The 22577-nt window shown below is 42.3% G+C and overlaps 1 protein-coding gene across 1 annotated transcript in view; it reads left to right on the forward strand.

Moving 5' to 3' along the window:
• SLC16A3 (solute carrier family 16 member 3) overlaps positions 1-22240 on the forward strand; it is a 35406-nt gene extending 13166 nt beyond the window's left edge. The window contains exons 2-5 of the mRNA XM_044981558.1: positions 10599-10841; positions 11261-11404; positions 11790-12557; positions 17491-22240. Of these exons, the coding sequence (XP_044837493.1) occupies positions 10619-10841; positions 11261-11404; positions 11790-12557; positions 17491-17777 (1422 nt within the window). The 5' untranslated portion in view covers positions 10599-10618 and the 3' untranslated portion in view covers positions 17778-22240. The remainder of the gene's footprint in view (positions 1-10598; positions 10842-11260; positions 11405-11789; positions 12558-17490) is intronic.
• Positions 22241-22577: the final 337 nt, after the last annotated feature.

A 22577-nucleotide genomic window follows, 5' to 3' on the forward strand; every position in this document is an offset into this window, starting at 1 on the left:
ATTTTAATATCTAACTGTGATGGTTGCCGCTTGAATCACTGTCTCTGAGGATGTCCCATTTTTCTTCAGTGTTAGTAAATATTAATCTTTTTTTTTAATGTTAAACACTCATGATTTCTTGGCTAAACGTCTCGGAATCTTTTCTGTGTTAGCCACGGGTGCTGGCTAAACAACATTAAAGAGTTTTATTTGGGATAAATTAATGTCGTTGTCCTACAAGGCTTTTACTTTATTATCCTGAACTTTAGCTGACCCTAGTGTGTTGTTGGTAAGCTGAAAGTTTTCTGTAGTGTGTTCATGTGGTGTTAAATAACAGACTGTGTGTCCTTTTAACTCTAAACTTGTGATGCTTCGGGAAATGTCCAGATGTCAAGAAAGGAACCACTTGTAACTGATATGGGGCAGGTGTTTCTGAGGTTAATCAAATTATCTATCGAAGGATGCTTTTATCTTATAAAAATTACTCTAACTCAATGGTCTCCAATCTTTTTATGCCCAAGATAACTTTTTGAATTTAAGAGCAACCCAGGATCTACCCCAGCCCTGCCCTGCTCACTCCATTCTCCACCCCCCATTGCTTGCTGTGATGAAGTGGGACTGATCTTAATGTTTCCTCTGAATACTCTGTGGGTGCCTCAGTTTCCCCTATGCATTTCTTAAGTCTCCAGTGTGCATAGATGGCCAATACTTTGTATCCTGGCAACAAATCACTGGGGCCCTTCCCCCCTGCAAGGGGATGGCTGAAGGTGAACAAAGAGATCAGGTGACCTCGTAGCCCGGGAAAGAGACAAAGGCCAGAAAGGAGGGGCTGGAGGGGGTTTCAGTTTGGGGCTGGCTGGGGATGGGAAGTGAGTGCCGACGGGGTTGTCTGGCTTGCTGGGTCCCAGAATGGACCCGGCTGAGGGGTCCCATTCACTGTATCTACAAGCTCTGTTTTAGACCGTGTTCCTGTCATCTAATAAACCTCTGTTTTACTGGCTGTCTAAGAGTCACATCTGACTGTGAAGTGGGGGTGCAGGACCCTCTGGCTTCCCCAGGACCCTGCCTGGGCAGACTCGCTGTGGGAAGCGCATGGAGGGGCATATGCTGAATGCTCCAAGGTCAGACCCAGGAAGGTGAAGCCATGTGAGCTTCTTGCCCTGAAGACAGTCTGCTCACAGAGAGGAGACTTCACCAGAGTCCTGACTGGCTTTGTAGGGAGCAGTTCCAGAGCATCGCCTGGGGACTCCGTGACACTCGCTCTCCCCCACCCTCACTCACTTTCACTGGGCTGGGGTTGGGGTTCAGGAGGGTGTGCAGGCTCTGGGCTGGGACCAAGGGGTTTGCAGTGTGGGAGAGGGCACTGGCCTGAGGCCAAGGGGTTTGGGGTGCACAAGCGGGCTCGGGGCAGGGGATTGGGGTTCAGGAGAGGGTGTCACTCTGGCTGGTGGTGTGGGCTCTGGAATGGGGTGTGGGCTCCAGGTGGGAGTTTGGGTGTGGGAGGGGATTCTGGGCTGGGGTTGGGGTGCAGAAGGGGATGCGGGGTGTAGGCTCTGGCTGGGAGGTGCTTACCTCAGGCGGCTCCCAGTTGGCAGTGCAGCAGGGCTAAGGCAGGCTCCCTGCCTGCCCTGGCTCTGCTCTGCTCCCCAAGGTGACCGGCAGCTCTGGTCCCTAGGCGGAGGGGTCTGGCAGCTCTGCATGCTGTCTGCTTCTGTAGACGCTGCCTCCACAGCTCCCATTGACCACGGGTTCCCAGCCAATGGGAGCTGCGGAGCCAGTGCTGGGGGCGAGAGCAGTGTGCAGAGCTTCCCTGATCGCCCCTCCGCGTAGGGGCTGCAGGGACAAGCTGGTGCTCGCGGCTGCTACCCCGTGGGGCAGCGCCAAGGCTGGGGTGTCCAGCCTATGGTACGGAGGCTTGCCACAGGCCAGATGAAAAGAAGCAGTGGGCCAGCGGTTCCCCACCCCTGCTCTAGGTGGTAGTAATCCCTTGGGTTCTGCCTGCTAACCTCCTGATCCATATGGAAATTGACTCTTGGAACACAGGTAAATATTTAACAAATTGTTTGTTAAAGATGTGGGTTTACAGACACCAGACCTCAGTTTAGCATAGTCATGGTGGCGTAACCTGACCAGCAGATAGCTCCAATAAATTGGGAGAGAGTGTATGCTAAAGCAATTGACCAATCAATACATAGCCATGTGAACTGTTGATTGGTTACTTTGTTTACCTAACAACACAGAGCCTGAGCTGTTGTTAGTTTAACCTAATCAACCAGCCAAGAACTGTTTACCTAAAAACAGTTATCTTTCACATGAATCATAACCATAAGTAGGATCCTGAGACCTGCATACCTCAGGCCAGGAGTCCCTTCTGCGTATTGCAGACTTACAGAGGTTACACAGGGGACAGCTTGATTGATAGCTCTAGGCTGCATTTACTCTGCTGGCCATGTTCCTGATAGCACAGCCTACATTCCACTGCTTTGCTTTTCTTTCCCAACAACTGGGCCTGCCTTAGGTTGCCCCTGTCTTTCAGGCATCATTCCCATCATCGGCTCATCAGTACTCAAAGGAAGATATTACTTATGGTTATATTTCATTTCAGGGCCTATTTACAAATTTTTTATCACACTTCTAATTTGCTGAACAAGTTCATTTCAATTCTCATTTTCTCTTGAACGCTTCACAATCTAAAATACATTATTTTGGTCCAAAAACACATGAAAAGCATAACTGACAAACAATTTGTAAAAAGAATGAGGAGGACTTGTGGCACCTTAGAGACTAACAAATTTATTTGAGCATAAGCTTTCATGGACTAAAACCCACTTCATTGGATGCATGCAGTGGAAAATACAGTAGGAAGATATATATATTACACACACACAGAGGACATGAAAAAATGGGTGTTGTCATACAAACTATAACGAGAGTAATCTGTTAAGGTGGGCTATTAACAGCAGGAGGAAAAAAAACTTTTGTAGTGATAATCAGGATGGCCGATTTCCAACAGTTTCGTTGTTTTTGCTGATACAGACTAACATGGCTACCACTCTGAAACCAATTTGTATACTACATAATACAACTATAGGATGTAACATTACGTTCAGAACTCCTTTTGTGGTAGATGACCATCCCAAAACCGATTCACTCCAACTATGCTGTCAAACATTTTTAATACTTTCAACTTGTTTCACAATTTTTCCATTAACCATATTCAGTTTTACCTCCAATACCTTCTGTTACACTTGCGGTATTTATAGACCTTATCTTTATCCTCATCACTGTATTCCTCTGTCAGAGCGTATCCCTGTATAATTGACATCTTTAGGAATTTGGTTTGAAATCTGACACATGAGGCATTAGGTGAATTTTTTCCCCCACAGAATCTGTCTTAATGAGTGCTACTCCCTCTGAGCTTACAAGTGGCACTACAGCCTGAATAGATGAGATGTTTCTTCTCTTGCTTGAAGCACTTCTTATTCCCACCTGTCAATCTGTTCTCACTGATGCCCAGGATTTCAAGGTCATAGTTGTCCATCTCCCTCACAATCTGAGATACCTTTTGATGTTTAGAACATTGTTCTCTTGTTTCAGTAACTGACTTTGAAGTGTTTTCTTGCTGCCAAATTCAAACATTTTGGGGTCCTGGCTTCCAGAGACTGCTTTCGCTAGGAACCTTCATGCAGCACAACTCGGGTCAGCAGCATTCTCTACTGAGCTGCCATTTTTACCAGACTGGTAGCCTGGTTCCATTTCTGTCAATGAGGTTTTTTTAGATAGAGGGCTGGGGAAAAAAAACTACATAGGTTTTATACAAATGAAATACCAAAACACACTGTGACTCACTATGTAGCATTCTTATCCCTCATACAGTGAAGCAAAACCAAAGAAGTAAGAATACCTGTATTCCACTTACAATATGAATGCAATGAACAGTTCTGGTAGTTGGGCTTCTGCCTGTGCAACTGTGGATCAGAATAAGTTTACAGGTACATGCTGGTCCTGATGTAAGTGAGCAGCTGGCACAAAGTGTGAACACATGGATGGATGCTCATGTTTCTACAGGGAACAGGTATTCTTTCAGCTAAGCATAGAATTCCCAATTTTGGGACTAGGAACGTTACACATATGAGTTGCAGCAATACTGTATCTTTTGTTTGCATAATGGGTGTTGAATGCTTCACTCTGATGGGCTTATCCCTGGCAAAGTCTCCTGTGGTCTAATTCTGGTCTCAGTGTAACTGAGTACAGAATTTGGCCCTTATGTTTTATTCTTGGGGCTGGTCTACACTAAGGGGAAAAATCGATATAAGATACGCAACTTCAGCTACGTGAATAACGTAGCTGAAGTCGAAGTATCTTATATCGATAACTTACCCGTCCTCACGGCGCGGGATCGATCTCCGGGGCTCTCCATATCGACGACGCCACCGCCGTTCGCGGTGGTGGAGTTCCGGAATCGATATAAGCGCGTTCGGGGATCGATATATCGCGTCTAGATGAGACGCGATATATCGATCCCTGAAAAATCGATCGCTACCCGCCGATACGGCGGGTAGTGTAGACGTAGCCTTGCATGCACTGGCAGAGCCTGACAGAGTGTTTTGGGCACGAATTTGAGGGTTTTGGCAGCTGGCTTTGGGAATGAATTTGGAGTTATACTGTGTAAAAGCAAGGCACTGATCTGTTGGCAGAGACTTCAATTGGCAGGTGGACTGTATTTGAAGGGAAGTCACTAGTTTCTTCCTACATGCCTGTTTTACAATGTTTCCCTGGATTGAAAGCGAAACATTTTCTTTAACACAGACGCAGGCACCGACTCTTTAAAGTGCCGGGGGGGAGGTGTGCTCAACCCCCTGACTCTGCCCCAAGCCCTGCTCCCACTCCACCCCTTCCCCCCAAGGCCCCACCCTGCTTCTTCCTGCCCCACCTCTTTCCACCAGTTCCGCCCCATCCCCCGCCCCAGAGTCTCCTGCATGCCATGAAACAGCTGATCTTCAGGGCCAGCCAGCAGGCAGAGGCAGTGGGGGGAGCTGATTGGCGGGGGCTTCCGGTGGGTGCTCAGCACCCAAAAAATGTTCCCAGTGAGTGCTCCAGCCACGGAGCACCCATGGAGTCGGTGCCTATACACACAGAAGCTTCTAAAAAAGGTTCCTTGTCCTGCTGGACAGAGAGTGGGAATTCTAATTTTAGAGTCATCTACTCCATTATTCATACTCCCGTTGTTTAGTCTTGGAGCAGCTTGACTAACTGGAGACAGAAACAGAATAATGCTTTGACAGAGTTATTTTTTTCTAGTAAGAGTTAAAGTGTGCTGCCATTTAACAGTGATTAGTTAATAATCCATCTGCCATTGTGAGGCTTTGCAGATGGATATTTTAGTGACTAAATGATGTCAGTTTGTGGAGGATTACCCTTAAAAAAACTTTACTGTTTCTTTGGTGAATTTACAGCACAGACACACATGAAACCACATCTACAGGAAGTAGTAGTGAACTGTCTGTGGTAGGAAAAGTTGTTTAAGTTGAGTATCTAGATACTACTACAGCACATGGGGAAGGGAGAGAAGGTAGAAAAAATATCTTCTGTTACTTTCTGTCATTTGTAAACTTGAGTTCTTATAAATATGTCATGATGGAAACAATACTTTTTCCTGCAGTTACTTCACTCTACGTGCACACCAAAGTCCTGAAGACACTGGAATCAGGAAGCTAATTTACTAGCAGATGTAGTGGAAATACAATCCAACTTTGGCTATTTGTTTAAGAAGAATATTTTGGTAGAAACGTATATGATGAATGGAACAAATTCCAAATCACCTAATTTTGCGACAAAATAAACGAATGGCAATATATTTACTGAAACAGAATGGTGTATGGTTTTATTAAGCAAAAGTATTAAACCAACAAGTTTAAATACATTAATGAATTTTAACTTGCTGTGCAAAATTAATTATCAGTAAAGTCAACAGGAGTGAAGAGACTATATGTACCCCAGTGTTAGGGAGCCGGGCATGTGCTGGAATTTAAATTTCATTGCTTTTGGAGGGGCCCTGGGGCTGGAGGAGCTCGCTCTCCCTGCCTGGAGTTCTGGGCCCCCACTGATTATTGTGGGGGGGAGGGGGAGAGTGTGCCCCTGCTTGCCCCTTGTGCATGGCCCTGAGTGACATACATCTTTGGTATCCTAGTGTCTCCAGAACTTCTTTTTTGACACATGAGATTTCTCAGTGTGTGTTTATATTTAATGCCTTTTTCTTCTAGATTAGAGAGCCCTTTATTACCCATGCAGGTACTTATACATTGTTAAGTAATGTATCAATCTTTTTTGATAAAATAAACCGATTGAGTCCTTTAAGTCTCTCACTACAAGGCATTTTTTTGTTTTCTTTCTTCCACAAAGGATTCTTTAATTTTTCAGTTTATATTCCAGATGGAAATTCCATTCCAAAATTTCAGAGTTAAGTGTGTAAGACAAACTTAATGGGATTACTCACAGTAGTAAAAGTTCAGCACATTTAAGTGTTTGAAGGATCAGGAGCTTATTCTCCTAAATAAAAGTGACTAAACATTCAAAAGGTATTGAGGAAGCACATACCTTTAAAAATATTGGCATCCATGTTTAAAATACATTTACTTTCTTGGGGTTTTATGCTTCACAGCCTGTTGGTATTATACTGGTTTTAGGGTCTAGATACACAACTTCCTGAACACCAGATATCTGTTGCAATTGAATTCCACCCCCACCCCAAAAGGGGGTGGGGGGAGTGTGGTGCTAGCTTTCCCTTAAAGAACAGACCTGTGAAATAGATCAGTGGTGATTGCTGCCAGGTTTATTTCTGGAACATGAATGTTAAATTATTTCTTCCAAGTAGCAGAGTGCTGGTCTAAATGTCATAGAAAGGACACTAATTTCAGACTAAGAATGATGATGTATTCAGCACGCAGCTGTCTAGACAGCAAGTCTGTGCCAAAAAGATAGCTAGGCCTACACACTCTGGTTTTGAAGTGCATTTATCAGGAATAAGGCACGGTGAGCCAAGTACAAAATGCATAATGCATCAGAAATCACTGTTGTCTGATATTTCATAAGAGAACAGAAGTATTGCTTAGTAATAGGTATCTTACCTCTCTGGCATGCAGATTCCTCCATCACTTCAGATTTCCTTTGCCTGGTAGAGTGATTTGGTGGGTTGGCGATTTTTTGAGTGATATGTCCAAATAAGTGTAGGGCCCCACCCCCAAAGGGAGGTCTGACCAATCTTACACTCTAGGAAAATAGAGACGAAACACTACTTTAGTCTTTCTCTGTGGTCTAAGGCTTTCTCTTTTTAAGCTCTCCCACCATGGCTGGAGGCATTTCCACACCTCTTCTGTGTGGTGTATAGGAGAGTCTGCCAGCATTGCTAATCCCTAGCTTTCAAAAATCATTAATTAGGCCCCAAAATAATGAGATTTGGGAGAAAAAAGAAAAAAAAGAAGGAAATGTTGGGTCTTATTTGCCTTCTAGGTTTTGAGCCGTTAGCCTTTTTGTTTTCAAGCTTTTCTCTGCAATTATGACAGCTATAAACATACTCGTTGAAATTAAAAGTTGAGATTCTGACATTCATTTGATTCACAGAACTGTGGCTTTAAGAAAAACACTAGCTATCACATGACTCTCAATAAAATCATGACAGTTAGCAACCCTCCCTCTAGGTTAGGCTCTATGAAGCTGTTGTCCACTCCACCTAAAAAATAATTCCTGCTTCACTTATCTCCAAAGCACTTGCTTGCCATCCTCCTAAGCCTCTCCCCCAACCTTTTCCTCAATCTTCTTCCAGATAGATTCCCTCAAGAGCCTCCTCCATCAGCTCCCGTCAATGGGTTTCTTACCTGGGTCTCCCTCACACTGAGCGGAGCATAATAGCCCTGTCCCCCACCCCCCGCAAGCTTTTTTTAAAGACTGCTGTCATATGACTTTTCATGCAACTACAAGTCCCAGAATGCCTGTCCTTAAAGAGAACAGGTGAGTGAGGTAATATCATTTATTGGACCAACTTTTGTTCAAAAGGTTTTTTCTCTCTCTCTCAACAGAAGGTTGTGTCTTGCATCAACAGAAGCTGGACCAGTGAAAGATGTTACCTCACCCACCTCGTCTCTCTAATATACTGCATCTAACATGGATACAGATATACTGCATGTCCTTAAAGAGTCAGAACTAGGAGGAAGAATGGGCTGGACCTATGCCTGCCTTTAAAAGAATAACTTGCCCTGAGACATGCATATAAAACAAACTCCTATGGGAAAGCTATTTAGGGCTAGAAAGTTTCAGTGTATTGTTTTAGTATGATACTAAATTCAGGCGTCTGAACACTTCCTCGGACTGAGCTAGTTTCCATCTTCTTTATTAATTGGCTCTTTAGCTTTGTTATCTTGAATTTTGTGAAGTGCAATGATGCTGATAGTATATATTGTAGCTTATCTGACATTTAACTCAAAATTTCTGTCATAATTTGAATGTTAAGAGGGTTATTGTGTCTTCAGCATAATCTGCTGGCATATTTTGAGCACTTGTATGTAAGATCATATGCCACTTACCCCAAGCAGGCCCATATAATGCAATAATACCATACAAGATAAATTATAGTTTTACTGTGACTTTCCCTTGAGAGTGGGCACTCTGACTGTTCACCTGAGTGGAAATCTATTTGGTGACAAGATTTTTTTTTAAGTGGGTACTAATGAATTCAAATTGATTAATGAACCACCGAGGTACCTCAAGTATTCTAACAAGAGGCTCCCACAAAAAGTCTTTCCCTTATCCAGTGATTAAACCCAACGCATGAGGGAGGAGGGCAGAATTCTGCAGAGAGAATGGGCAGCGGGACTGAATTATCTATTTATTTGTTGGTTTTTTTCCCCCATTTAAACAAAATTCCTTATCACAACCATAACCAAGGAGGGAGACAGTATCACTAGGCAAACTTTTATTAGATGTCCGTCACTTACAATGGTTGTATTTTATTCCTGAAATACTGTGGATTCTGATAGCGTTGCATAATGTTCTCCTTGTGCAGTTTGATTTTTTCCCTAAAGAGATTAGTGAGACTGTCAGGGAAATGGAATAGTGCAAAAAAAGCCATGCTGCATGTCCTTAAGGAGCCTAGCCTGAGTGAAAGGATATATTTAAAACAAAACAAAAACCCTTAGCTAAAAATGAATGAAACAAGTGGATGTCATAACCTTGTATGATGAAGCTGATGTGACAAAAATAAAAATCAGCGGCTTGCTAATGCGTACTATGCCCACAGCTGCACTTGCTCTTGTTCCAGCCCTGCTCCAACTTGCTACCAGGCCCTGTTGCAGCCCCTATTCCCCTCTGCTTCTGACTTCTGGTTTCAATCTCCAGCTCTGCCTCTGGTTTATGCTTCTGGTTGACTTTCCAGCTCTGGCATTTGGCTTCTATCCCTGTGGCATTGACCCTTGGCTCATTCCTGGACTCTGCCCACCCTGGACCCAGCTGAAACCAGCAGGAAAAATGCTCATTTCAACCACTAGGCCTGACCACCCCAAGGCCTGGTTGACTACAGTATTATCTGCACTTTACAGATAGAGACTTGAGTCATAAAGAGTTTAAGTGACATGCCCAATGTCACAGAGGCAGTGTCTGGCAGAATTAAGAACTGAATCCAGATCTCCTGAGTCTCAGCCCAGTACCTTACCCACAGGCCCTCTCTCCTTTAAAACTCTCTATGCTTCTCTATCACAGTTGACAGCATCACTGTTCATCCTGTCACTCACTCTCAGGCCTATAACCTGAGGTCAGTGAGTATGGGGAGGCAGTTTCTTCCTTCAATCCTACTGAAGAATCACAGTTGCTATGATAACTGTTTGTTTTTTCTTCTTTGAAAATTGCCTGCAGGTGTGTCACCAATATAGGTCGATCTGTCTATCTAATCTATTGTATTTCTCTTCCCTCGCACCCATTACCATTGTATCTGAGTGCCTCAAAAGTTATATAAAGTATTTATCCTAACAACATCCATGTGAGGTACTAGCATGCCCATTTTACAGATGGGGAAGTGAGGCACAGAGTGACTTGTCCAGGATCACACAGGAAGTCTGTGGCAGAGCAGAGGCTTTAACCCTGGTCTCCCAAATGCTAGGCTACTGCCCTAAGCACTGAACCACCCTTCCTCGCTAGCATCAAGGTCTTGTAAGGTCATTGACAAACAGTCCTTGCAGCATAAGGAAAGCAGAGTTTCCTGTGTAGCAAGTGGGCTTAACATATTTATGATATGCAAAGAGAAACAAAGAAATGCTGAATTTATCTTAGTTCTATATAAAATGATAGTTTTGGTTGAAATCCTCTCTATTTTAACTTCAGGTGATCTGTGATGTATATCCATTTAAAATTCTACCAAATAATTACATTTCTGCGTAATGGCTACAGATTTTCTGTTTATTAGGTAAAAAAAAAAAACCTGTTCCCAAGTCTTCAGCCACTATATTTAGAATGTTCTCAGGTTTCATGTGTCTGCATATACAACACTCCCTTCCTGTGGAATAAACTTGAGTGGATTATCATTCCGATATGTATCTATGGATTCTAGTAACTGTATTTTTATTATTTCTTAGGCAACCCATTGAGTTTCACTATGGGAGCTGTGGTGGTTGATGATGCTCCATCTGGTGTCAAAGCCCCTGATGGGGGTTGGGGCTGGGCCATTCTCTTTGGAGGGTTTGTCATCACTGGATTTTCCTATGCCTTTCCAAAGGCTGTTAGTGTCTTCTTTAAAGAGCTTATCCGGGAGTTTGGTGTTGGATACAGTGACACAGCATGGATCTCCTCCATTCTACTGGCTATGCTCTATGGAACAGGTAAATTATATCTGTTTTTAAAACAGTGTAGTCTGGGACGCAAACAGACAAATAAAATTCAGATTAGAAGGAAAGGTCTTAAGTGCCTATAGTTAATCTGCATGCAAAACAGGCATTTTGAAAAAATTAACTATAGGGCAACATATGAATTGTCAGTTCCCTGGGTACATCCATCATGTCTATAAAGAGAAAGTCTCTGTAACTTCCTTTTCATCATCCTCAGTAGAAAAAGAAAGTTTCACAGCATTCTGAAGCTGCAAAGTGCTAAGTATGGAGAGTTACCAGAGAGGAGGTGGTGCCATCAGAGTGGCTTGAAGATGTGCACGAAGCGTGGGAAGAAATGCAAATATATAGATTAAATAGAGAAATTGGATTGTCCTGGTTACTGTATCAAGCATATTCTCTTTCCTCTTACTCAGGTCCCCTGTGTAGCATGTGTGTCAATTGGTTTGGCTGTCGTCCAGTTATGCTGGTTGGAGGGCTCTTTGCTTCGCTGGGGATGGTGACAGCTTCCTTCTGTACCAGCATCATTCAGATCTATCTCACTGCAGGTGTCATTACTGGTAAGTAGATGTGGGTGACTGACAATATGCAGGTTAGCTCCATCTCAGATTCTGATGTTAGCACTGGTATCAATGGCAAACACCTAAAGCATTAGATCCTCAATAATGGGCCTCTCTGAAGAGCCCAAGTCAACCTGGAAGGAACTAGTCAGACTAGTTCTAACAAATGTTAATTCTTCTGTTATGTTAGCCATTGCGTGCAGGAATAATATTACAAGGAACATTTTTAATGTTTTTTTATTATTCTGGAATCTTTCCTCCAGTTGACAAAAGAGAAGCCTGACCTTTTTTGTTCGTATTTGTGAATCAAAGAATGTAGTAACTGTGGAGATTTTTATATAGACACTGCAGCTGAGGCCTGACTTTTGTGTGCTCTCTGTTTCAGGTTTGGGTCTGGCACTCAACTTCCAGCCATCGCTCATCATGTTAAATCGCTACTTTGACAAACGCCGCCCTTTAGCTAATGGGCTTGCTGCTGCTGGAAGCCCTGTGTTTCTTTGTACCCTCTCTCCTCTGGGGCAAATACTGCAACATGAGTATGGCTGGCGAGGGGGATTCCTTATACTGGGCGGAATGCTGCTCAACTGCTGTGTTTGTGGGGCATTAATGAGGCCGTTGGAGCCTCCTAAGAAATCTGAAGCTGCTAAAGAACTCACTGAGAAGAAAACAAAGAAAAAGCTTCTGGATTTCAGTGTCTTTAAAGATGGTGGTTTTTTAGTCTACACTGTGGCTGCCTCCATCATGGTGCTGGGCCTCTTTGTGCCTCCAGTCTTTGTGGTGAGCTATGCCAAGGATTTGGGATATCCAGACACTAAATCAGCATTTCTTCTGAGCATTCTTGGATTCGTTGATATCTTTGCCCGGCCTATTTGTGGAGTGATAGCTGGTCTGAAGTGGGTCAGACCACACTGTGTTTATCTCTTTAGTTTTGCTATGATTTTTAATGGTTTTACAGATCTCATGGGTTCCATGTCTACCAATTATGGTGGCTTGGCAGTCTTCTGCATTTTCTTTGGCATTTCCTATGGAATGGTAGGTGCTCTTCAGTTTGAAGTTCTCATGGCTATTGTTGGTACTCAGAAGTTTTCCAGTGCCATTGGCTTGGTGCTTCTGGCTGAAGCTCTAGCTGTTCTAATCGGTCCACCATCAGCAGGTAAATATTCCATTCAATTAAGAGTTTAACACCATTTGTGTTGTTCAACCGGTGGTGTCTACTTACATGTGTTGTGAGACAAGAGATAGAAACCCAAGTTATATCAGTCACCCAAGAAGTAAACACCATTGATCTAACGATGCACAGAGTCACATAACTTATTGCTGTTAGAATCAGAGATGGGTCTAAGCCAGAAAGTTCATAACTTTTGTAAAGTTCAGACCTGTTTGGATTTGGGGGTTTATTCAGGCCCATCTCTGAAATCTCTCTCCCTATTTAAAAAGCCAATGGAACAGATTCTACCTTCCAATAGGGAATTTGGAGGAGGAGGAAAACTTCATGAGGTAAATAATTAGTGTCATGAAAAAAACTCTCTCATGAAGAGGGATTGAAAAGATTGGGATTGTTACCTTAGAAAGGAGACAATAAGAGCTGATGTGGTAAAAGATTGAGAGCTTCTGTTCTCCCTATCTCATCATACAAGAACAAAGGGAAATTAAAAGGAAGTAGGAAATTCAAAACTGATCAAAGGAAATTATTTTTTCACACAACATTTAGAATCATAGAATATCAGGGTTGGAAGGGACCTCAGGAGGTCATCTAGTACAACCCTCTGCTCAAAGCAGGACCAATTCCCAACTAAATCATCCCAGCCAGGGCTTTGTCAAGCCTGACCTTAAAAACCTCTAAGGAAGGAGATTCCACATCCCTAGATAACCCATTCCAGTGCATTATTCTTTTCTATCTAATGTCATCCACCCGCCCGCCTCTGTGCAAGCCCATGCAGAGTACTCTGCACAGTCCTGCAAATTAGGTGACAATGACATGTATTAAAAATAATTTTTTAAAACAAATATGGTGGTGACTTCATGCAATATAACTTCAGTCTACAGTTTATTTTATTTGTAAGGTGGGGTTTTTTTGGGGTGGGGTGGGGGAATCTATTCTTTAATTTAGTTTCTTGTAAAATGAGAAAACCTTTCCATGCAGCTGAGGGCCCAATCACCACTTCAATAATACTCCTACCCCTGGGTCTACCTGAATTTAATTGAATTAAGAAGCTGAATTGTGAGACAGTTCTGTGCTCCAGATTTTGCTCACTAAGTGAAAGATAAACCTAAAAGCATCTGAAATGCAGCACTTGGGTGGAAGGGAAAATGCTATCAGGAGTGAAAAGAGGCAGGTGTAAGTAGTACAGGCTTTATCTGCCCATGCAAATAGTTTTATTTTGAAATGTATCAATAGCTGCCTTGAGTCATGGTCAGCTATATCCCATCTTATTGTGATTTTTGTTTTGTGTTTGTTGTTTTGCAAGTTTCAGGACATTTAAACAATACAGTATATTTTAAAGTTGACATTATAACAAGAGAGCATTCCTAAACCCTATTCTACAAGCTGAAAAATGTGTTAAAATACTCCCCTAATAAGTATATTTATGTTTGATGATGACAAGTTATTGCTGTTAAATGCCTTAAAAATGCATTTACTATAAAAACACAAGCATCTACTAATTTTGAAGCGTATTTTTAAAAGACAGTCTTCTTGCTGTTTGTGCCTACATATTGGAGCCACATAATTGTGGGAACAACTTCTGACACATGGATGTATAAGATCATGATTACTTAGACAAGTTAGATGTCTTCAAATCACCAGAGCCTGATGAAATGCATCCTAGAATACTCAAGGAGCTGACCGAGTTGATATCTGAGCCATTAGCAATTATCTCTGACAAGTCATGAAAGACGGGAGACATTCCAGAATATTGGAAGAGGGCAAATATAGTGCCCATCTATAAAAAGGGAAATAAGGACAACCCGGGGAATTATGGACCAGTCAGCTTAACTTCTGTACCCAGAAAGATAATGGAGAAAATAATTAAGCAATCAGTTTGCAAACCCCTAGAAGATAGTGTGATAAATAACAGTCAGCACAAATTTGCGAAGGACAAATCATGGCAAACCAACTTGATAACTTTCTTTGACAGGGTAACAAGCCTAGTGGATGGGGGGAAGCGGTAGATGTGGTATATCTTGATTTTAGTAAGGTTTTTGATATTGCCTCGCATGACCTTCTCATAAACAAACTAGGGAAATACAACCTAGATGGAGCTACCATAAGGTGGGTGCATAACTGGTTGGAAAATTGTTTCCAGAGAGTAGTTATCAGTGGTTCAAGGTCATGCTGGAATGGCGTAACGAGTGGGGTCCCACAGGGATCGGTTCTGGGTCCGGTTCTGTTCAATATCTTCATCAATAATTTAGATAATGGCAGAGAGAGTACACTTATAAAGTTTGCGGATGATATCAAGTTGGGAGAGGTTGCAAATGCTTTGGAGGATAGGATTAAAATTCAAAATGATCTGGACAAACTGGAGAAGTGGTCTGAAGTAAATAGTATTAAATTCCATAAGGACAAATGCAAAGTACTCCACTTAGGAAGGAACAATCAGTTGCATCAGTTGGGAAATGACTGCCTAGGAAGGAGTACTGCGGAAAGGGATCTGGGGGTCATAGTGGACCACAAGCTAAATATGCTGTTGCAATAAAAGCAAACATCATTCTGGGGTGTATTAGCAGAAGTATTGTAAGCAAGACATGAGAACTAATTCTTCCGCTCTACTCCATGCTGATTAGGTCTCAACTGGAGTATTGTGTCCATCTCTGGGTGCCACATTTCAGGAAAGATGTGGACAAATTTGAGAAAGTCTAGAGAAGAGTAACAAAATTGATTCCTTCATGACCTATGAAGGAAGATTGAAAAAATTGGGTTTGTTTAGTCTGGAGAAGAGAAGATTGAGAGGGGACATAACAATTTTCAAGTACATCAAAGGTTGTTACAAGGAGGAGGGAGAAAAATTGTTCTTCTTAACCTCTGAGGATAGGACAAGAAGCAATGGGCTTAAATTGCAGCAAGGGTGGTTTAGGTTGGACATTAGGAAACCTTCCTAACTCTCAGGGTGGTTAAGCACTGGAATTAATTGCCTAGGGAGGTTGTGGAATCTCCATCATTGGGGATTTTTAAGAGCAGGTTGGACAAACACCTGTCAGGGATGGTCTAGATAATACTTAGTTCTGCCTTGTGTGCAGGGGACTGGACTAAATGACCTCTCGAGGTCCCTTCCAGTTAGGGTGACCAGATATCCCGATTTTATAGGGACAGTCCCGATATTTGGGGCTTTTTCTTATATAGGCACCTATTACCCTCCACCCCCGTCCTGATTTTTCACACTTGCTATCTGGTCAGCCTACTTCAAGTTCTATGATTCGCAAGTGCAATTAGGCACATAGATTTCTAAATGTAAACAATGGACCTGGAAAATTTCATGTTCAAACAGAGAAGCATGGTGAAGGTAAGGATGCAAAATCAAACCCTTTATATGTCACTAAAAAGAACCCAACATTGATTTAAAATCACGCTTCTTTCTGGTCTTTTGTTATAAATTGTTATGTAAGATTAATAGAATTGAAAGAAATTGGTTATTTTTTTCAGTTAAGAACATAAGAACATAAGAAAGGCCGTACCGGGTCAGACCAAAGGTCCATCTAGCCCAGTATCTGTCTACCGACAGTGGCCAATGCCAGGTGCCCCAGAGGGAGTGAACCTAACAGGCAATGATCAAGTGATCTCTCTCCTGCCATCCATCTCCATTCTCTGACGAACAGAGGCTAGGGACACCATTCTTACCCATCCTGGCTAATAGCCATTTATGGACTTAGCCACCATGAATTTATCCAGTCCCCTTTTAAACATCATTATAGTCCTAGCCTTCACAACCTCCTCAGGTAAGGAGTTCCACAAGTTGACTGTACGCTGCGTGAAGAAGAACTTCCTTTTATTTGTTTTAAACCTGCTGCCTATTAATTTCATTTGGTGACCCCTAGTTCTTGTATTATGGGAATAAGTAAATAACTTTTCCTTATCCACTTTCTCAACATCACTCATGATTTTATATACCTCTATCATGTCCCCCTTAGTCTTCTCTTTTCCAAGCTGAAGAGTCCTAGCCTCTTTAATCTTTCCTCATATGGGACCCTCTCTAAACCCCTAATCATTTTAGTTGCCCTTTTCTGAACCTTTTCTAGTGCTAGAATATCTTTTTTGAGGTGAGGAGACCACATCTGTACACAGTATTCGAGATGTGGGCGTACCATGGATTTATATAAGGGCAATAAAATATTCTCAGTCTTATTCTCTATCCCCTTTTTAATGATTCCTAACATCCTATTTGCTTTTTTGACCGCCTCTGCACACTGCATGGACATTTTCAGAGAACTATCCACGATGACGCCAAGATCTTTTTCCTGACTCGTTGTAGCTAAATTAGCCCCCATCATGTTGTATGTATAGTTGGGGTTATTTTTTCCAATGTGCATTACTTTACATTTATCCACATTAAATTTCATTTGCCATTTTGTTGCCCAATCACTTAGTTTTGATACTAAGTTTGCTTACCTTGTCCATTTGACAGCACATTGTATACAGTCAGTTTCACACACCCACAACCCCACCTCCCGCCATAGTTAGCTTGGCGGTTATCCCCTTTTGTTAGCGTGTGTCTTTGACACAAAACGGGAGAGGAAAAAAAACATTTTAAAAAATAGGAAAGTGCAACTGTAAAACCAATGACATTAGCCAGGAACCCCAGGGCACATAATGTATGTGAAACTGTTTTGGCTCATGTTAAAAATTAATTGGACTTCAAGGGTAAATTTTTCAAAAGCACCTAAGTGATTTGGGAACAGACTTTCAGTGGGACCTATGTTCCCAAATTTTAGGCATGTTTGAAAATCTTACCTCAAAATGCCAGTATTCCTGTAAGATTTTTCACTTCAAGAATCATTTGGAAAATTAATTTTGTTTAAAAAAAATTCTTATTAACTTCATTACAAGCAAAGCATTTTTTTGTTAATTACCTGTGAATTTTGTCTTTCAGGCAAACTCTTGGATGCGACAGGCAAGTATATGTTTGTTTTTATTGTTGCTGGAGTTGAAGTTGTTACTTCAGCCCTTGTGATGGCTTTAGGAAATGTCTTCTGTGTTAAGAAAAAATCAGAAGCGCCACAAACAAAAGAGGAGGCAGCAGAAAGAGAAGAGTTAAACAAATCCGAAGACAAAACACCTGAAGATGCCAAGGTGGACTCTATTGAAGTAGAACAATTTCTGAAAGATGAACCTGAAAAAAATGGGGAAGTTGTAACTAACCCAGAAACATGTGTGTGAGTGACACAGGATGAGTGGCAAAGCATTTAGGGAAGAGAGAGAATTTCAACACTATTTTAGAAACGGAACTAGTTTAGGGCTGGGCCATCTGCTTGACCAACTAGGGGCCAATCAGCTAATCAAATCACTGTTTGGAAGCTTTATTAGGAATCCTTTTCACCTAAAACTGGATTTATCAGTGAGACGTGGAGCTCTGTGTTTGTAACATTTTAAGTAAACTAAGCAGCCTTTGTAACCAAATGTAGAAATCCTGCTATGCATCACCAGAAAATTCTCACTTGGAAGAAAATATATTTGAATTAGAGAGGAATGATATGTACATTTTCATTCAATATGGGTGAAATTGTTTGTGTTTATATGTGGTACAATTAACGTAACTTCGCTTTCTGTGTTCTTTCTCAAGGAGAAAGAATGAGATGAGGGAAAAAAATCTCAGGAACTTACTGGTCTCCAGAAGGTTTTTGAAACATCTGACTTTTACAGTTATTTTTAGATTTTTATTTCTTTTTGGCTCAGCCCTAATCTAAGTTGGATAATAAGAATAATATCTATTACTTTGTTTTAAGTAAGTGTATTTCTGAGTTTTAGCTAAACATGTAATTTTCTTAATTGAGATTTTTATTGTAAATATTGTACACTGAAAGACACTCAGAGACCGTGTTCTTAGCAAATCACATAATTGCTATTCCTAAATAACACCTAAAGAAAATGAAACGAGCAGTATTAATCCTTACGTAGGCTTACCTTGTTTTCTTCACAGCCTATGTGCACTGCACATACACTGACTCCTATTGGTAACTACTGTGCTGACACATGCAGGCACCTGCTACTGAAATTGGTTGAAAAGTCACACAACGCTAGCAGCTGTTACAGCCTATGCTATTAGATATCAGCATGAGATTATTGACTCCTTACTTCTGTACAGCAATATGCTGACTACTAGTATTCAGGGTATGTGAAGAAGCAGAGCGCTAAAAATAATTAAAAGTAACTCCCTGAGTTACTCTCTCTCTTTTCATTATGTAATGCCATTAGGGGAAAGGGTGACCAGATAGCAGCTGTGAAAAAACGGGACGGGGGTAATAGGCGCCTATATAAGAAAGTCCCCCAAAACAGGACTGTACCTTTAAAAATGGGACATCTAGTCATCTTATCTATCACCCCTGTATATAGTCTCACTGACTTTAATAGAACTAATTGGATAAGTAAGGTGAGCAGGATTTGGCCCTATGCATGCATTACACCCCTTTTGACCTGATCAGTTAGATAAAAATTTGGAGTCTTGGAATTTTCAGAGGTAAAATTGGTGATGGAGTCAGATGGTTTATTTGATGCAATCTTTTTTTATTTACAAAGAATGTACAAAGTCTTGTTTCCTTGTCTCTTATTGTTTGAGTCCTGCTGCATTCTGTCCCTGTTTACAAGTCCAAGCCCCATTTCCAATCACTTAGCCATGTTGACCTAAATTTTAAGAGTAGACCAGGCCTGAGAGAGCGAGCTTTTGGGCTATGTCACTTGGCGGGGGAGGGGAATATCCACTTCCCTGAGCAACATAGCTATGCCAGCCTAACCTCCTGGTATAGAAGCATCTAGGTTGACAAAACAGTGCTTCTGTCAGTCTAGCTATGGTTGCTCAGGGAGATGGTGCTCCTACAGTGGAGAGAGGAGGACCTTTTGTCACTGTAGCTATGCTATAGGGTTATGCCAGCATCGCTAGCGCACCATAGCTATGTTGATATAGTTCCCATAGTGTAGACCTGGCCTTAGTTTTTCTCAGCACTACACTCCCAGTGCTTGTTCTGCCTGTGTCCTTGGCTTTTTTGCCCTGGGACCTGCTGTTTGGTGTTTTCATCTCTTGCACTAAAAACACCCCAAATAGAGACAAACAGCTCCACCAATCAATGCCCTAGTCCCTGCATTTGCTATGAGAGTCCCCAGACAATCCCTCAGACTGCATGGCATAGCTTCCTCTTAATCAGCCTTACCATGGAGTTCAGTGTTTTGGACATTGGCCTCTAGTGTTTCAGCTATTATTAATCAAAGAGGCATTTAACTGCTCCTTCATTTAGCCTGAATGGAAAGGCAGCTGTTATGCCCACCAATTTCAATGGGATTTAACCTAACACATAACTAGGGTTCGGTGTCGGTCATGGAAGTAATAGAATCAGTGATTTTCCATGACCTCTGTGACTTCTGCAGTGGCCAGTGTGGCTGACCCCAAGATTGCTCAGGTAGCTCTGGGGACAGCCATACAGGCCACTGCTGAAGCAGTTCCACAGCCAGGTGCTCAGGGAGCCCCAGGGGGACCACCCGAGCAGCAGCCAGTGTGGCCATGTGAGCAGCGGTACCAGGGGTGGCAGGAGCAGCCACGGTCAGCCGCCTCTGGTTCCTGGTGTCTCTGGCACCTGATGCCCCTGGCCCCCTGCTGAGCAGTGGCCCCCTGAGGTGCCGCCCCACAGCAGGCCCTCCCTAGGGTGCCCCCCCAGAGCACTCCTCCTAGCAGTGCCTGCTCCCCGAGATTAAGTCATAGGTATAAATCATGGATAGGTCACAGGCTGTGAATTTTTCTTTATTGCCTGTGACCTGTCCATGATTTGTACTAAAAATATCCATGACTAAATCATAGCCTTATGCAGAACCCTTTTTTTTTTAAATGAATGAAGAGAATCATTTTAAAATATATTATAAAAATGGTGTTGGAGAAAGAAAAGGCAGCAGAGGATGTGCCTGTGGCGCATAAGTCTAGTCTCTTGTGGGCTGTAACTCTTGGGTCTCATTTCAGTTGCATTTAGTGTGCTGTTGCTGAATGGTGTTGGTGGCCTATGCTATTCAGGAGGATGGTCTAGATCAGTGGCTCTCAACCTTCCAGACTACTGTACCCCCTTCAGGCATCTGATTTGTCTCACATAACCCCAAGTTACACCTCACTTAAAAACTACTTGCTTACAAAATCAGACATAAAAATACAAAACCATCACAGTACACTTTTACTGAAAAACTGCCTACTGTCTCCTTTTTACCATATAATTATAAAATAAAGCAATTGGAATATAAATATTGTACTTACATTTTGGAGTATGGTATATTGCCCAGTATAAACATGTCATTGTCTATATGAAATTTTAGTTTGTATTGACTTTGCTAGTGCTTTTTATGTAGCCTGTTGTAAAACTAAGCAAATATCTAGACCTCTGTGGATCCGCAGGGATACACGTACTCATGGTTGAGAACCACTGACCTAGATGATATAGTTATCCCTTCTGGCCTTAAACTCTATAGGCTGGTCTAAACTACAGTTAGGTTGATATAAACTGCCTTATATCAACCTAATTAGGCCAGTGTCTACACTACAGCCTTCCTCCCAATGATGTAAGTGCCTACTACACTGACATCATAACTCCACTTCCACGAGAGGTGTATGGCTTAGGTCAGTGTAGTGAGGGCGATGCAATGGGAGCCGGAGGAAAGCTGCACTGGGTCCGCCCCGTTCTCAGGGAGTAGGGGGAAGCCTGGGGCTTCTCAGCCCCCCTGCCATTCCCTGCCCAGAGCCCTGCTGTCTTGTCAAGTTCACAGCTGGAGCTGTGAAATTAACTACGCTGTCTGGCTTCTGGCAGGGAGCAGGCGGGGGGAGGGGGAAGAAGCCCTGGGCAGCTTCCCCCTTCTCCTGACAGGAAATAGGGAGGCCCACCCCTTACCCTAGTGAAGAATGGGGAGCGGAGGGTGAGGGGCAGCCTGCCAGGAACCCAGGAGCCTGTGTGGCAGCTGGTCTCCCGGAAGGGAGCTGCCAGTGGAGTTGAGAGACTGGGCTTTCCCAGTTCCCCACACTGCCCATCTTAGGTCAGTGGAAGTGCTCCAGCTGGGGACATGCATCACCGACACAAGGAGTGTAGTATGGACACACACCACTGCAGTAATTACTGCAGTGACTGTAAGTCGAACTAATATAGAGCGACTTATCCTAAGACTCTAAATTATATATTTATTCTTTCTGTATCTTAACCTCTTACCAAGGACAAGTTAACACATTCTCAGAACATATCACTGAGGCAATGAAAATAGGTATAAGCTTTTCCTACACCAGTTTGTGAGCCATGCAGTTCCCCTGGAGAATTTCAACACTATTTTAGAAACAGAATTAGTTTAGGGCTGGGCCATCTGCTTGACCAACTGGGGACCAATCAGCTAATCAAATCATTATTGTTTTCTCCTAATGCTGTAAAAATGCCAGTTCTTAGGTTTTCCAGTGCTACCTTAAAAACAGTAACTGGAAAATATATCAGACATGAGACAGGAAAATGTTCCCTTAGAGCCATTACATTTTGCAAAATTAACTCAGTATTCTATTTACTATAAATTGACTAGAAATATCTTTATAAAAACAGGAGTACTTGTGACACCTTAGAGACTAACAAATTTGAGCATAAGCTTTCGTGGGCTACAGCCCACTTCATCGGATGCATGCAGTGGACAATACAGTAGGAAGATATATATATATATATATATATACACACACACACACACAGAGAACATGAAACAATGGGTGTTACCATACACACTCTAACGAGAGTGATCAGTTAAGGTGAGCTATTACCAGCAGGAGAGAAAAAAACTTTTTGTAGTGGTAATGAAAATGGTCCATTTACAGCAGTTGACAAGAAGTTGTGCGGAACAGTGGTGGTGGTGGTGGTGGGGAAATAAACATGGGGAAATAGTTTTACTTTGTGTAATGACCTATCCACTCCCAGTCTTTATTCAACCCTAATTTAATGGTGTCCATTTTGAAAATTAATTCCAATTCAG

Source organism: Mauremys mutica, chromosome 12, assembly GCF_020497125.1.
Source record: "Mauremys mutica isolate MM-2020 ecotype Southern chromosome 12, ASM2049712v1, whole genome shotgun sequence".
In the NCBI taxonomy this organism is placed as follows: domain Eukaryota; kingdom Metazoa; phylum Chordata; order Testudines; family Geoemydidae; genus Mauremys; species Mauremys mutica.